This window comes from Melanerpes formicivorus, unplaced genomic scaffold, assembly GCF_026170545.1.
Source record: "Melanerpes formicivorus ecotype bairdi unplaced genomic scaffold, bMelFor1.0.p_v2 SCAF_33, whole genome shotgun sequence".
In the NCBI taxonomy this organism is placed as follows: Eukaryota; Metazoa; Chordata; class Aves; order Piciformes; family Picidae; genus Melanerpes; species Melanerpes formicivorus.
Window position 1 is genome coordinate 6,153,089 of NW_027142385.1, and position 16,579 is coordinate 6,169,667.

The window sequence follows — 16,579 nt, forward strand, 5'->3', positions numbered from 1 at the left end:
CCTTGCTTAGCAAACCTAGATTTGGATTAAAAGCTGTTGAAGAGAAATTCCAGCTTCTCAGTTGCTTCAGCGTGGAGATATGTGTGTGGATGGTCTGTGTGCTTTCCCTGGCCCTCTTTGTAAGGTGACAATGGTCCTGAAAGTCCCAGAAAGCAAGGAGTTAACTGTAAAAGCACTTGAAAGTGTGTTTGGAGAGCAAATACAGATTTCTGGGCCCCAGAGGGTACAAATTACTTAAATTTTCCTTTCCTACCTCATGGGAAATCTGGTAAATGTTTGTGTAAGGAGCCAGCCTGTCATTTAGGGGAATAGAGGATTTCCTCTGGCCAGCTGCTCTGCTTCCTCTGCCTTGCCCATGTAAGGGCACTCCGAAGAACAGTGATGAATGAGCAGCCATATGGAAGGGCTCACACAAAAATAACCTGCACAAGTAAAGGGGCCTGTGGGAGAAGCAGGGACACACGAGAGGAGGCTTGGGTTTGCCATCCACTACCTCCTGCCACCATGGCTTATTTAAGAAGCAAGAGGTGAAAGGCGGCGACATGCAAGAGGGTACCCGGAGGAGCTGTTTGGGAGGATCAGAGCCTTTTCTTAGACGTATGTGGCTTTTCTCGTGTGTGCTTCTAATGTCTCTCACAGGAGATCTGTCTGTCTGCTAGCTCAGTGCTGCTGTTTAGAATTGGAGCAAACAGTAGATGTTCTGTGCTGAGTGGGGTGGGTTCAGGTACCTTGATGTGGATTTGGGAGCAGGACATGGAGGGAAGCTAGGTCCCAGCTGGAGCAGCTGCAAGTGCTTGAGAAGCTGAGTTTGAGGGCAGGAGAGCAGCAACCAAAGAGACCTGGGAGCGCTGCTGGTAAAACAGATCTGAATATCCTTGTGCAGTGCCAGCTAGAGAGGGCTTGGCTTGATTTGGGCTGTGTTGTGGTGGGGTTTGTGTTCAGTCCCACCCACCTGGGCAGCCAGGTTGTGCTTTCTGGCCCTAGAAATCACAGCCAGACTTGGAGCAGTGACAGCAAGGATAAAAATACCTACAGGCACTTTATGCTGCTCTGGTCAAAATGCCCAAAGGCAGGTATTTGCCTGCTGTCCTTGCTGAACTGGAAGTGAGAGGTGTGTTCTCAGAGCTCTGTCTATATGAGAGAGCTGATCTGGATCCTTGAGGGATATGAACACCAGAAAAAAAGAGGCATTGATTAAACTAGAGTCTTGCTCAGTGTGAACACTCTCATCCAGACTTGGGTTGGCTCTCCCACAGCTTCTCCTGGCACGCTTCAGATGGACCAAATGGATTGTCTGAGTTAGCACAAGGATGGTCCCCGTAGCTGAGTGCCTGTTGTTGTCTCTTTAGTGTTCCATTTGGTGGAAATGAATGGGAAGATGCTTCTTTGGCAGAGCTTGTGCTGAACCAGACTCTGTAGATAATTAATAACCAGTTCCTCCAGGCAGGACCAGACATTTATCAGCTTCCAAAAAGTCAGCCTGGTGGATTGCAGCAACTGTTGCTCTGGCTGCCAGTGGGGATCCTGGCCTCACTGTTCCAGGAGAAATTGCAATAGGAGGCACAAAACTACAGGGCCAAACACCTTGTATTTTCAGAGATGAGGAATTCTGCTCTTGTTTTCCTCAGCTGATTAGGAACAGGAAGCATGCAGCTTTGTCTTGAGTCTTGACATGGTTGTTAGCAGGTTGTGATGTGAAAGCTGCTGCAGGAGAGTGTCCACCTGGGTCAGTGGGAAGAGGTTTTTGGGACCCTCCTGCTTTTCAGTGTAACAATTGACCCCTACCATGCTGAATGTCCTCCTTAGAAGGTGATGTTGGGATCTGGCATGGCTGTGTCACCCTTTGCTAGAGAACAGCAAAGTAGGTCACTGCCTGTGCTCAAGGCTCTTTCTGCTTTGCAAAAATATTTACAGCATCTATTTGAATCCTCCCTGCTCTCCATCAGTGACCTTTTCCTGACCTCCACGCCTGGTTCCCAAATGCTGTATGCAATTTGTTTTGGAGCCTGTAAGTGTTTCTCTTGCATCCACGCCAACCTGTGCCGGAGTGTGGAACATCTCATTCATCCTTCTTATGAATAAAAACAGGCAATGAGCCATCCTGGGTCTGAGCACAGGTGCCTCTGGCCTGGTGTCCTCTGACAGGGCAGCCCCTTCCCTGGGCTGTGTTGCTGCAGCCTGTTGGATTGGGATCTTCATCTGGCAGTTGTACATTGTGGTTGAGCTTTGAAGACCTGTCTGGATGCTTCCCCTTGGATTTGCCTGGTTCCTTTTGAACCCAGTGGTACTTTCTGCCTGTATGAGAGGATGTGACTTCTCTCATGCACCTGCTCTTTGTGCACACATGCTGCTTTTCCTTTGAGCCTTCTACCCTCTGATTTCCCTGGGTTCCTGCAGCTCTTGTGGTGTGCTTGCTCCCTGGTTGCCTGCTCTGATTTCACCTGCCTTTCATCATGTCTCTTTCCAGGCTAAAAACTCCTCCTGCTCTATTTAGTGTCTCCTTGAACAAAACACTTTATAACCCTGTAGTTATCCCTGTTGCCCTTCTCTGTGCCATATCATCTCTGAAGAGGGGAACCAGAGCTGTGTGTGGTTCCATGGTGGCTTTAGCTGAGCCTCTCCTAACACTTTGGGTTTTGACCACCACTGGCAGCCAGCTGTTGGCATTTATCTGCTGTGACTTTGGCTCTTTTCTGAGTGCTAATTTGCAGATCCTCTAGTGCCTGTGCAGGAAAGTGATTCCCCCCTCCACACTTCTGAATTTGTTGGCATTTATTGATGCTCATTTTTGGTTTATGTTTTATCACTGAGTCAGTCAGTGCTGCAAGATCCTCCTGCAGCTGTTCACAGACAGGTCTAATTTGATCATGCTGGATAATCTGGGGTCATCAGCATCACTTCTGAGCCTGTGGAATAGCAGAGCGCCTTGTGGGATCCCTTGGGAAATGTCTGCTTCAGCCTTCTCCTTCTGTTTGTCTCTTGCCTTCTAACCCAGGAGACATCCCCTTCTTCATCCTGTTGCATCCTGGTCTGGCAGGAGACAAGCTTGCCTCCTGGGGCTTTTTTTTTTCCTGTAAGTCTTTGTATCCTTGAACAGTGTGAAAAGACTTCTCCTCCTCCCACGTCCTGCTATTATTTTCTGCTTTCAATAGAAGGGAGTGTTCTGCAGTGGTCTGAAGTGTAGAGAAGTTTCTTCTCCATGCCTCATCCCTAGCAGTTCACAGCAGTCTGGGGCTGTGCAGAAAGGACAATTTTCTCAGCAGAACATTAACAGCAATTAGCACTTTCCTGATCTTGCAGCCTTTATTTTACTGGCATGAACCTGAAAACCTCTGGCCACTGGCAGATTTGGTGGAGGGTGTAACAGCTTGGAGTGAGGGGGAGTAAGACACTGCCAGGCTCGTGTGCAGTGGGATAAGCAGGTACCCTCCTGTGAATAATGACTCTGGAGAGCCATGAGCTCTGCCTTGGGAGCATCTTCTTGCTCATCCTGGTGAGAGCTAGGAACAGATAGCATTGTCCTGCCTGTGTGTCCTCATCTACTGAGACAAGGGTTTGGCTGGTTCCCAAGGTGGAGAGAGTGACATTGGTCTCAGGCAAGCTCCATGTTGGAGGGGAAGCCCCAGGAAAAGAAAAAAATGGATTGGGCAACAGCAGGAGGGCACAAAGGACTTTGAAGTGTCACTTTAGCTCAGAGTGAGGTTTTCTGTCCCCTGGGCTGGAGGCAGGAGGGCTGCTGCCACCTGCAGAAGGGTGCACTGGCAGGAGCGAGACTGCCATGGAGCGTTTGGATTTGTAGGGACTACAAGGATTCCTCGTGAGGGAGTTCTAACTGGCCAAGAGCCACTTGGCTTTCTGGCCTTCCTCATGATGCCAGCTGTGGGAGCAGGGACCTGTGGGATAGCTGAGGGGTCAGTCTGAGTGGTGAGTGGAACTGCACTGGGATTAGATACCTGATGTCTGTAAGCATCTGAGTGTAGAGACCTGTCGTAGTGTGGGGAGGAATTACATTCCCCTTCAGCAGGGAATAATGGAGGGTTGGCTATTGGTTTCCAGAGCAGAGCTGGAGGCTGTGACAAGTCAGTTGCTCTCTTTTTTAGTTTAATAATCTGTTTAGATTTAAGATTCTTCACGGTTGCTTGGCATGAATCATGAGCCTGGTGTTATCCCCGTGTGCAACAGCAGCGCCCTGTCATTGAAGGCTGGGGGATTTCCCAGGGAAGCCTGATGTGCACAGCCTCTGAAATCCCCAACAGGGCTGATGGTGCCCTGCAGTGAGGGATTGCTGCTCACTCCTTGAATCCCCTTTCTGGTCCTGTGCTGATAGCTCTCCCAAGCAGATGGTGTGCTCTGCTCCCTGGTGCTTGGCACAGCAGCGACCTGTGGGTGATAGACACTGTTCACAAAACTGAAAACCTGGAGGATTCAGTGGCACCTGGGAGCTGCTGGGCTTGAGAGCTGGAGTCCAGGCTGGTTCCCTGCACTAGTCACTGCAAACACTTTCTTCAGCTTTTTGTCTTGATACTGGTTGATACTGGCAAGCAAAGATGAGGAGGTAAGTTCCTCATCCCTCCAGGAGGGTCTTTGAGAGAGGCTGGAGCCTGTTTGCTGCCAGAAGCTGGGGGATGTGTTTTGAATTGCAGTGATAGCTCCAGTGCACTCTTGAAAAAGGACAGGGCTTGAGGTGGCTCTGGCTGGCCCTTAATGCATACTGTGCTCCTTATCCTCCTCTCCACCAGCCTTTATCTGCCCTGTCCAGCCTGTCTTTGCCCCATGTGGTTGCAACTGTCTCACAAACCTCTACAAAATGGAAGGATGGGCATACAATGCCACAGTTAAAATAACAAGAGTTAAACTGGAAGCTTGGTGCTTGTGTGAAAAGAGCTCCCAAGGCTGCAGATGTCCTTTCTGTCACCTTCCCACCACGGCACATACCTGTGCCTTTGGCGGAGGAACAGGGAGCAGGAGTGCAGGGGCTGGGTGGTCAGGAAGGCCCTGGAATGAAGGCAGTGTGCTGCAGAATGAGGGGCATGTCAGGAAAGGAAACCTGGCTGTGTGCTGCTCTTCTGCTTCACTGCTGTGGCAGCCCCAGCCCAGGCTTGGGGAGAGGGAGCTGATCCTCTCAGCCACCACTAACCAAGAGTTCCTTTCCCCATTATGCCAGCCTTAACGAGGCTTTGCAGTCACCAGGGACATCAGCATGACCTGTTTAACTTCTCTTCTGCTGGAACCCCCTCAGCACTGCCTTGCAGGATGCTCTTGAGGAAGGGCTGCAGCTTGCTCTTTCCAACTTCTTCACCCTTGGCAAGGCCACCAATGGATAATGCTAGCAGCCATCCAACTGCTGGGGCTGGAGTTGGCCAGGGCACTGCCTGCCTGTGCCACCTGTGTGCTCCCTGTGCTATTGCTGGGATCAAAGGAGAGTGAAAAGGCTTCTCAGCAGGGCTTTCCTTTCTGTGAGCTTTACCTTGTTGTACAAAGTGTGCGTGAGCACCAGGCCAGAAGGGAATGGGGAGACGTGGGGCTGAATTGCTAATACAGGGCTGTCTAATAAGAAAAATGGCTCTGGCCCTGGAAGGTACAATTTTGACTTCTATCTTCTAGAAAATAGCATTGCCAGCAGGAGGGAAGGCTTGGGGAGCTTTGCACTGACTCACTCTTCCTGTTCCTTTTCAATGAGAAACACACAAAATGCTAATTTTTCGGTGGGGCCTGTGGTGCTAAATTGCCTCAGCTTGTTGAAAGCCAAGCAGTGGATGGATGGATTTGTCACAGGGCTCAGTGCTTCTCTGCTACTTTGGAGCAATAGCAGCCCCTGATGTAGACAGTTTGACTGTCCATAGAGGTGCAAATGTGGATGTAAGGGTTTGATCTACTACCTGAAAGGAGGTTGTAGCCAGGTGAGGGTTGGTTTCTTCTCCCAGGCAACCAGCACCAGAACAAGAGGACACAGTCTCAAGCTGTTCCAGGGGAAGTTTAGGCTTGAGGTGAGGAGAAAGTTCTTCACAGAGAGAGTTGTTGGCCATTGGAATGTGCTGCCCAGGGAGGTGGTGGAGTCACTGTCCCTGGAGGTGTTCAAGAGGAGATTGGATGTGGCACTTGAAGACATGGCTTAGTTAGTCATGAGGTGTTGGGTGATAGGTTGGACTTGATGATCTCTGAGGTCTTTTCTAACCTTATTGATTCTTTGATTCTATGATCTGGGAGATGGAGTGCTTGAAAGACTTCACAGAGTCACATAATGCCAGGTTGGAGGGGACCCCAAGGATCATCTGCTCCAACCTTTCTAGGTGATAGTGTAGTTGAGATGGCTCACCCTGTAAAGCTGAGTCTTAAACTAGTCCAACGTAGGAGAACCCACCCTTGGGAGATGATTCCAATGTCTAACTGTTCTCATGGTGAAAAATTCACATGGGAAGTCCAACTGGAGTTTCCTCAGGAGCAACTCATACCCATTGCCCCTTCTCTTTTCCATGTCACTCCTTGAAACAAGCAAGTTTCCAATCTTCTTAGTAGCCACCCTTTATGTACTGGTACTTACAGATATGATGCTGGCCTGGGTTAACACAGCCCTGGGTTAACACAGCCCACTCTCACAAGCCTCCCTCTGTCCCCACACTGGTGGGGGGGAAAGTAACACGCAACCACTCCTCCCCACTCCACTCCCCCGAGCTGAGATAAGGAGTTTTTCTGTGAATGATCCAATGCACAATTGCCTTGGCCTATTGGCATGTTACAATCTGATCTTCAAGCCCCAGGATGCTTTGCTCCAGCCAGCAGTTTCATTTTGAAGCTGGCATGATGGCAGCATGGGATTGAGTATCATCAGCAGATTCAACTCACCCCGTGACAGATGCTTAGGGACAAGGTTTAGTGATGGACTTTGTGGTGTTTGGTTTATGGATGGATTCAGTGACCTTAAAGGTCTTTTCCAAATGAAATAATCCTATGATTCATGTTTTTTGTGTGTGTGTGTTCTGCAGCTGTTGTACCCACCAAAGAGGACTTGGGGCAAAGCTGCCCAGAGTCACTGGAAATAATTACTGGAATGCCATGATGGGCCCATTCACATCCCTTGGAGCACTTGAAACTCCTTGAATCAAGAACTATTAAACCCACAACTGTTGTACAAGTGACAAGAAGCTGAGAAAACAATTAAATGAAATGGTAGTGGACACAAGTGTTAGTGAAGTAGAGAAAAGGAGCCTATTAAAGGAAATAGACCTTCCGCCCCCCATCTTCCCCTGCTTCCCTTTTCCTGAACCAATTTCAGACCATTAGTGCCTGGGGCTTTAGTGCTGGGCTGTTGAGCTCTTTTCCATACATTACCAGAAAGTAATTTTGTGTAGTTCATCATTCCTGTCCCCCTGGTTTGATCTGTGGGCTGCCATGCAAGTGTGGCAGGGACAGGCTCTGCTCGTGCAGCTGGCAGCGTTTCTGCTGACTGTTGATTATCTTTAAGGTTGGAAGCAATTCTGATTTCAACAATTTATCACTTGGTTTGTGGGACTTGGGCTGAGAAAATGGAAGAGGTGTTTTTAGTCTTGTAGTTTTTGGGGAAAGAACCCTGCCACCTAGCCTGGTGTGTGCTCATCCCCAGCACAGCCCCACTTAGGAGGCTGCTCAGGCCACATCTTGGTGCAGAAGATCTTCCTGTGTCTTTGGTTCCAGGACTGCTGATCTCTATGGATGACATCAATGAGTTACTGTATCACCTCTGGGAAGTGAGAGGGGACGGTGGGATAAGAATCTAAGGCTCTTCCTCCAAGAAGCTGCCATTCCCTCTTGTTCTATCACTAATGACCTGGGAGCAGAGACCAGCACCAACCTCTCCACAACCTCCTTGCAGGTAGCTGTAGAGAGCCAGGAGGTCTTCCCTCAGCCTCCTCTCTTTCACACTAACCATCCCCAGCTCCTTCAGTTGCTCTTCATCAGATTTCTTCTCCAGGCCCTTCCCAGCTTCCTTGCTCTCCTCTGCCCTGGCTCCAGCACCTCCACATCTCTCCTGTATGGAGGTGCCCAAAATCGGACACAATACTCAAGGTGTGGCCTCCCCAGAGCTGAGTCCAAGGGGTGAACCAAAGCCCACTGCTGGGTAATGAAACACATTCAAGGGTTTGCTTTATTTTTCCAAGAGAGCTTAGGGAGCCTGCAGGCACATCTGCTTCCTGAAGCTGATGTAAGCCATGGTTTAGCTAGTCAGGAGGTGTTGGGTGACAGGTTGGACTTGATGATCTCTGAGGTCTTTTCCAACCCTATTGATTCTATGATTCTATATAACCAACAGTGATGTTGGCTGGTGCTCACAGGGTGATAAGGAACACATGCCGCTGAGGCAGTGGCAGGGAGAGCAGCCCTGTGCCTGAAATGAACACCCCAGCTCCTCCACAGGGACATCCTAACAGGGCAATCCTACCATGAAGGCTGCTGAGGTGTGGTTGGTGTCTGGGGAAGGGTGGTGCTGAGCCAGGGCGTGAGGCATGCCCATCGTGGGACCTGCTTTGCATGTGTGCTTGGCCACCGCTCTGCAGATCTGCTGCCTTCCTCCCCACGGTCTCTGCCCTGCCTTCTGTCGGGCTGTGCGGTGCTGCCGTGCCAGCTCGCTGCCCCTTCGTGCCAAGGGCGCGGTGCCAACGCCCACAGCAGTCGTGTGTTGCCGGCACAGGAGGAGGGTGCTGCTTCCAGCCTGGCTCTGGAGACCGAGCATGCGTCTCCCCACGCACTGGGGCCATTAGGAGACCCCACAGGGATGTCACTCAGAAGCAAGAAACAAAAAGAGAAGGGGGAACAACTGTAACCCGGTAACCACAAGAGCTGTGGGAAGAGAAGCAAACAGAAGATGATTGTGTGTATTTTAATAAATATAGCAAAAGAAAGGGCAGAATTTCCTCTGCAGCTTTGCTCATTGGAGATGCTCCCTCGGAGCCTCACAGTGGCTGAGCTTCCATCTTCATGTATGGACCAGAGATGCAGGGCCAGACTCCCAGACATAGCTGGCAGGAAGGAGAGGACACAGCAAGGTCCTTGCTGTCCTAGGGCAGCCTGGCTCCAGGTGAGAATTTTCCTATCCCTTGAGTGCAATCTAGACACCACTGCCCCGTGATGGGTCTTGGCCAGACAGAAATTCCAGTTCCTTAATCATCCTAGTAGCCTCCATTGGACTCTCTCTAGTATTTCCCCATCTCTCTTGAACTGGGGAGCCCAAGACTGGAGAAGGAGGAGGCTTATTGAAGAAATCCAAGGTCCTGAGACTCCTGCTAGAACATGCTCCAAGAGGCAGCTTTGTTGGCTGGGCTGGGTTGGTGATGATGCCTAGCTGCAGTTCAATAGTAGGAGAGATCAATGGGAAGATCTGATTTGGTTCAGACTCAGCTTGATCCCAATTCCCATGTTCCCAAGAGGCTGAGCAGGAGGGTGTTCCCCTCCCAGCATGCTGATTGCTGCCGGGGAGCTGGCCAAGCTGGGGGAGAGACGGTGTCGTAGCGAGAAAGTGGAATAGTGTTGAGGTTTCCATATGCTGATTGCAGCATGCAGTTTTAGTGGTACATGGTTCTGGAGGAAGGAAGGAAAAGGAAGATAAAAATAAAGCTGCAGTCCTGTATTTAGCTATAAACCACTCTGGGATATAATTTTTTTTCCAGTAGTATTTGAAGACTATGCAATAAACAAGCTTGTTCATGATTTTTTCATTTGATACCACTACTGCTTTGAAGAAGTAGCTGAGTTGCTGTGGCATTTTTACAGCTCAGAATCCCAATGTTTGGGCGGAGAAGAGGGTTGCAAATCCTCTGTGCCAGTGTCAGGAGATGTCTGTGCATTGCAGGAGCACATATTTTTTCCTATGACTCTTACGTGCAGCATACCTTAAAGTCCATGGGTGATTGATGAAGGCATCTCTATCGAGCAGATTCACTCTCCCTCTCACTGAACTTTTTGTCTTGCTGAACTTTTTGTCTCACTGATTTCTCTTCAAGACCAGATTTTGAATCAGTTCATCCAGAATAAACAAATGTGCCAAATCTTTAAGATGCTGAATGACTTCATATGCAAGAATAAGAGATAATGTATTCAAAATGTAGCTGCTACTGCAGCGGGAGGAGAGACTCAGATGCAAATACAAAGCAGAAATTGTGTTTCCACAGATACTGGTATAATTGGATTTTACTACAATTTCTTAATGCTAATGAAGGACAGTGGTAAATGTTTGCTTTTTTTTTGTTTTTTTGCCCTGAATCTGACACATTACCTGGGGCCAAAAGAGGAGGATTCATTTGGATTGAAAGAATCATGTGGAGTTTAAAATAAAAACCCCCAACACATCCAAACCCAAAGTACAAGTGTTTGACATTTGAGGAAGGTGGTTTTGTGTAGACATGAATGCCCTTGACTTCTGGTGGGTGCAGGGTTATGGTGGTCCTGCCTGCCTGCACCTCAGGCTGTGGGGAATGTAGGACAGGGTGGCAGCTCCGTGTAAAGGTGCCCTTTCCACATGGCAGTCAGTGTGTCCATGTCTGTGCAGCCGTAGCGCTCAGTCTTGCCTCTAGGAGAGGAAACTGTGCTGCTTTAAACAGGCCCTTAGTAATCAGTGGAGCTCACTGTGTGTGGCAGTGTCCTTCAGATGTGGTTCTAACACCCACATTTGGAGTTAGGCATCTGAAATCGTGTGTTATAATATGAGATGAATGGATGATCTTTAAGATTTATCTTTTCCTCTACCTGAAAGTCCAGTTTTATGATGCTGTCCTGGCCTCTGAGCAGCAGGAAATCCCAGCTGGGCTAGAACTTTGCTGGAGTTGGCCTGGAGAAAGTGTGCTTTTGGAGTAATTTATCATAGCTAAGCTCTAAGAGGAAGGATTTAATTGTGCCTTTTTCCTTTGTGATTAGATGAAGGTTAGCTCCTCCTTTGCAATGCGAGTTAAAGGTGGTCAGCTAACTTTTGTTCTTATAGCACTTGATCCAGAGGGAGTCCTTGAGTTGACAGAAGTTGGCTTGATTTCTCTTAAAGACCATGTTTTGGATCAATGTGTATTGTAGAGTAACGTCCCTGGTGCCCAAGGCCCTGCACAGATGTATGCAGTGCGCATATGGCAGCTAAAAGGGATTGAAAAGCTCAGGGGTACAGAATTAAGTGGCAAATAACATCAGTGAGAAACATCTGAAGTGCTGAGAGTGAGTTGCTTCGTCTTCTGGGGCTGTGTTCAGCAGAAATTTTGCATGCTGGTTGCTCTTCCAGAGACTCAGGAACAACAGCTGAACAGGATTTTGGAGCCTGGTCAGCTGGGAACTTATTTATTGGGGCTTGAGTTGTTAAAGGTGGAAGATGATTTGAAAGAGCCTCAGACCACATCTCTGCAGCCAGCAGCAAAAGCCCTACACGTCCACTTATTGCCAAGTTAGTATTCAGCTGTTTGAAGCTCTTTTTTTTTCCCTGCCTATAGCTTATGCAATATGTACTGGAGGCAAAGCTGCGGGAAGGTGGCAGGACTGGGTTGGAGAGGCTTTGGGTGAGACCTTTGGAAGTACATCTGACATGAGTTTCAGCTATTTGCCTGACTCACACTCCAAAGTTACATGTGAGGGACAAAGAACCAGCTCTCTGCAGAGGCACCACATCTCCTCTTCCAGGATTTCCCTGTCCTTCCCACTTTCCACAGAGGATCTTTGAAATTGGAGTTCTTTTCTTTCATGGCACAGATAAATTGCACTGATGAAGCCAAACCCCAAAGGATCAGGAGCTTTGATCTTGCTTTGTGTGTCTGCACAATGGCTTTAGGGCATTGAATGGCTTTGTTCCCTTGCAAAGGGAAGTTTTAGCTTAACTCTGGTTTGCTGAAATTAGTAAGTGGCACAGGGCAGCAATGCCATGCCCATGTTCTGGCTGGTAAATGTTGTTTGAAAAAAAGAGACCAACGACAAGCTCTTAACCCTCTGAAATGATAGTCTGAGAGCTGGTTGAGTTTCATCTCCTTTCTGTGTGGCAGAGCAGACTGCGTGGAGCTGGCTGCACATTGCTGTCTTTGAGCTATCACCTTGGGTCTCTCCCAGGCATCGCGATCCCCCCACCCTTGATCAGAGGCAGCAGCATGCCAAGGGATGGGTGATATATCCTCCTGGCCACGACACTTGGCAGCTGGACAGACGACTGACTCATCAGTGTTCGCGGTTTCTCATTTAATACTGGGACCGTTCAGATGATTTAAGAACTGGCAGGCCGGAGGGGAGGTTGTGCTTCTGCCTCCGGCACAGTTGTGGAGCCGTCGCCTCGTTTGCCTCCCATCCACACTTCTCCTTGCGGAGGGAGGCTGGGGGTGGATCTGGGTTTGGTTCTCAGCTGTGGATCTATCTTGCGAGCGGTTTTGTTCCCTGCTGCTGATTGGGCTGTTCCATTGGCTCTTCTTGCTCTCTGTTGTTTGCCTGCTGTGGAACAAATGTCCTGTGCGCAGCGGGCTGCGGGGAGCTCCGGGGGACCGGACTCTGTGCCGTGCCCACCCCGCCGGCCCCTCACCTGAGGCTGGCCGAGCCCTTGGCTACTCATGCCCCCGGGGGGAGCTCTCTGCAGTGGGGGCACCGCCGCCTGCCCCGCAATGTAATTGCATTTGGGGGGCTGCCAGCCTCTCCCGGCGCGGGGGGCGGCGGTGCGGGGCAGCAGCGGCCGGTGCGTGCCGGGGTGCGGGTTGTGCGGGGCCGGCCCCAGGAGGAGGTGTCGGGGCGGGGGCGAACGGCAGGGGCGGGCAGGGCAAGGCAGGGCGTCCCCCCTGTCTCTGTTCTAAACCCCTCTTTTCCCCCAATATTGCCACTGCCCCCTTCTCTCCCTCAGGCTCTCGTCGCCCGGCGGCTGCGGCGGCGGGGACGGCGGCGGGAGCCGCAAGAGCGGGGTCATTCTGGACATCGCCGCCTTGAAGATGACGGAGCTGGAGTCCGAAGTGCTGCCTTTGCCGCCCCGGTACCGCTTCCGCGACCTACTGCTGGGGGACCAGTCCTTCCAGAGCGACGACAGGTTCGGGGGTACAGCGGGATGGGGGGGGCACGAAAGAGACACCCCCACAACCTCCAGGCGTGGGGTAGGGAGGGAGACGCATACCCGGGACAGGCAGTCCCCAGGGCTGGGGACACACAGAGCTTGGATGGAGGACACATACCTGGGGTTGGGGACACACACCTGGGACCTCATTTTGTGTGTGGGGTGCCCACGCCTGGGGTGGGTGCGGACGCGGAGCTGTACGCGGTGCTGAAGCCCGGCCGGCGTGGAGCTGTCTGCGGTGCTGATCCCGCGGGCGCGGAGCTCTCCGCGGTGCTGGCGGCCGGATCTCACCGTAGCGGACCCGGCGGCGGAGGGTATCGGGATGCGGGAAGTGCTTGGAGTCTGCGGGCATCGGGCTGTGTTGGCAGGTATCAGTGATCAAGGGGCACTGGGATGTGTGTGCGTGTGCTGGCCATGGAGGCCGTGGGGATGCATGTGAGTACACCTTGGGCAGTAGGTACCAGGAACGTGTGGGTGTTCCAGGGCTGGTGGACATGCCAGAGCAGCTTGGTAGTGGCAGTTATGGATATACTGGGCCAGCAGAAATTGAGCTGTGTGGCAGCTTGCTGGGCAGCTTGCTGAGTCCCATGAAGGGTTGGTGAGGAGGAACATGACTGCTGTCTCAGAGATGCATGGGGGGCAGCTGGTGAGGTGAGGGGCTGGTAAAACTCCATCTTAAGCCACATGCAGATTTTGGGTTGAGCTTATGCATTTCCTTTGGGGGTAAGGCTCATTTAGGCTATTCTCAGAGGCTGTCTTTGCAGCAGGGGCTGTTGATGGGAGTAAACCCTAAAAGGATGCTGTGGATCTGGCACAACTCTCCCTTTCTTGGGCTGTCTAGAGAAATGGCCTTTATGGGTTGAGCACCAAGCCTGATCTTCCTGACTAGCTGGCAAGGATTTAGTATCAGGTTGAGTGAGCTGAAACAAACGAAGGAATGCCATGAGTGCAAAGTGAATTCTATGAGCAGAGCAGTTACATGAAGTGGAACAAGAACAACCCTGCCTTTAACTCTGTTCATAGCAGAATAATCAAGGAGCTACAGTGCTAATGAGACAGATAGATGGTCATCTTTCCCCACCAATTAATTGCATGGTGTATACAGAGACAGATGTAACTCTTGCAGAAAATAACACTTCAATTGCTTGTGATTAGCCTTTGGGTAGCTGCTGTGCATCTGGCATGCCTGCATCAAGGCTTTTGTGCATCTGTGTTTAAAGGTAATTTCATTTTTTTAAATGAGTACAAGGTGTCATGCCAAAAAGAAGAAAAAAAAAAGAGAGAGAGTGTATTTGACTTTGAGAATGTTAGATTTACAAGTGTTCTGGGGAAGTGTTCCCAACTTTTATAGCTGCATTAAAATTGAGCCGTCTTGGAAGTGAGTCTGTGCTCCGCGAGATTATAAAGCCCGGATTTCCTTAACAGGTACTTAAATATTAATAAAGTTTTCTTGCACCAGATGAGAGGCTGATAGGAGACTCCTGCTGCAGAAAGTGTTTGGATTTCAGAGTGGGGATGGTGTGGCCCATCTGAATAAATGTGGAGTTTACAGGTTTAGTAGTTTTCGTATTTAAGTGTTTGAAGGTTGGACTTGGAGAAGAGAAGGCTCCGAGGTGACCTAATTGTGGCCTTCCAGTAGCTGAAGGGGGCCTACAGGAAGGCTGGGGAGGGACTTCTCAGGATCTCAGGGAGTGATAGGACTAGGGGGAATGGAATGAAGCTGGAGGTGGGGAGATTCAGGCTGGATGTGAGGAGGAAGTTGTCACCATGAGAGTGGTGAAGCCCTGGAACAGGTTGTCCAGGGAGGTGGTTGGAGTGCCGTCCCTGGAGGTGTTTAAGCCCAGGCTGGATGAGGCTCTGGGCAGCCTGATCTAGTGTGGGGTGTCCCTGCCCATGGCAGGGGGGTTGGAACTAGATGATCCTTGTGGTCCCTTCCAACCCTGACTGATACTATGATACTATGATCTTTGAGGTCTTTTCCAAGCTTGTCGATTCTATGAATTGATCTGAAATACAGAAGATGGCAATTGCAGATTGTGGGGTTTCTGCATTTCACTGCTATAACCCTTGACCTTCATTTTCATCTGGATTTGAGTGTTTCTGATCCAGAACCTCTCTTTAGTTTTAGTGTGGGGGTGCTCTGTATTACTTTGTTGAATGAATTACCTTTGTTACTCAAGATACCTTAATTTTGTTTGCTTTATGTGCTGCTGTCTTTACTTGTTTGACTTTCTCCTTCATCCAGGAAATATTTAAAACTTCACAGTGGGTTTGGGAATGCAAATCTGTGAGCACACATTTGCTAGTCACGTGGAGTCCTCTTGGCTTCACTGGGAGGTGAGCCACTGCCCTAGGATTTTGGAAGTGGTGCTGTTAGGCCTCAATTTCAGTCCAAGTCATTAATGACACTGGCTGAAGCAAGCTTGCTGGAGTAATTATGACTAGTAGATCAGTCTGTTCCAAACCAACTGAATAAAGAGCTGATTTAGGCTAGCAGAGGAAAATCAGAAAGGCTTTTTGGCTTTGCTGTGCTTATAAATACTAAGCAGCTCAGAGATGTGCTTTGAAGTGCTTTGTTACAGCACTGACAGGAATGTGCTGGGGAAAATTCCCCACGTCAACAGTGTGGGGAACTGTGAATGGTAAAATAGAGCTCATTGGACTTACAGATGTAACACTGGAGGAAAACACCCCTAGCACTGAGTATCTCATCTATTTACAAAAGCAATGATAAAACCATTAGCATCTCAAGTAGCTGCTTTTGAAAAGCTCCCCTTGAACGATGGTGTGCTGATGAAAGTGAGGTTTCTGGGGTCAGCAGGAGACTGGAAGAATGGGAAGCTGTAGAGGAATCCAGGTTTTGCTGCTTCCTGGGAAATTAGAACCACTTCTGTTAGAAATGTATTAATCCATCCTCATCACAGAGGATGCTGAGGAGACACCAACACTGGCCTGAGGTAAGAGAATGAGGTAATGCTGGAGCTTGAGAAGGCAAGATCTTGCTGGAACAAGTGGGTAATTAGAGAACTGTGGTATGGCAGGAGGAGGGAGCATGTCCAGATAATTCATGGAACTGAAAGGGCTAATCAGTGATTATGAGGTGGAACAGGTACAATAGGCTGCCTCGACTGGACTTGGCTTTTTAGAAAGCAAGAGGTGAAGACAATCAGTCAAACTGAGGCAGGCTTGCTCCTTGGCAGGTAGGCTGATTGACGTGAGAACTGAAATAATACTATGAATTTTCTGTGGTGAATGGTAATAAATCAGCCAGGGAGCAAAGAGGAAAAGACTGGCTGGAAGAGGAGAGGGGGAGGAAAATGGATTTGTGCAACGGAGAGAGAAAAGCTTAATGACAAGCAAATATAGAGGTGGCAAATGGAAGTGTTCCGTCCAACATCTTATTCATCTTTAGAAGTCACTACCATGAGACACTGAGAAGGCTTTGGGCTGAGCTGTCTCAGTGCAGTGCAACTGTATTTAAATACCAAGCTTGACATTTCTGCAAGGCAAGTCTTTAGGTTCTGGAGGCAGGATTAACTGCCACTCAGCAATACATTT

The 16,579-nt window shown here is 49.7% G+C and overlaps 1 protein-coding gene across 1 annotated transcript in view; it reads left to right on the forward strand.

Annotated features, from left to right (window-relative positions):
* Nucleotides 1-16,579, forward strand: part of KCNT1 (potassium sodium-activated channel subfamily T member 1) — a 99,963-nt gene that overhangs the window by 2,245 nt on the left and 81,139 nt on the right. The window contains exon 2 of the mRNA XM_068155850.1: nucleotides 12,818-12,997. Coding sequence (XP_068011951.1) covers nucleotides 12,818-12,997 — 180 coding nt within the window. The remainder of the gene's footprint in view (nucleotides 1-12,817; nucleotides 12,998-16,579) is intronic.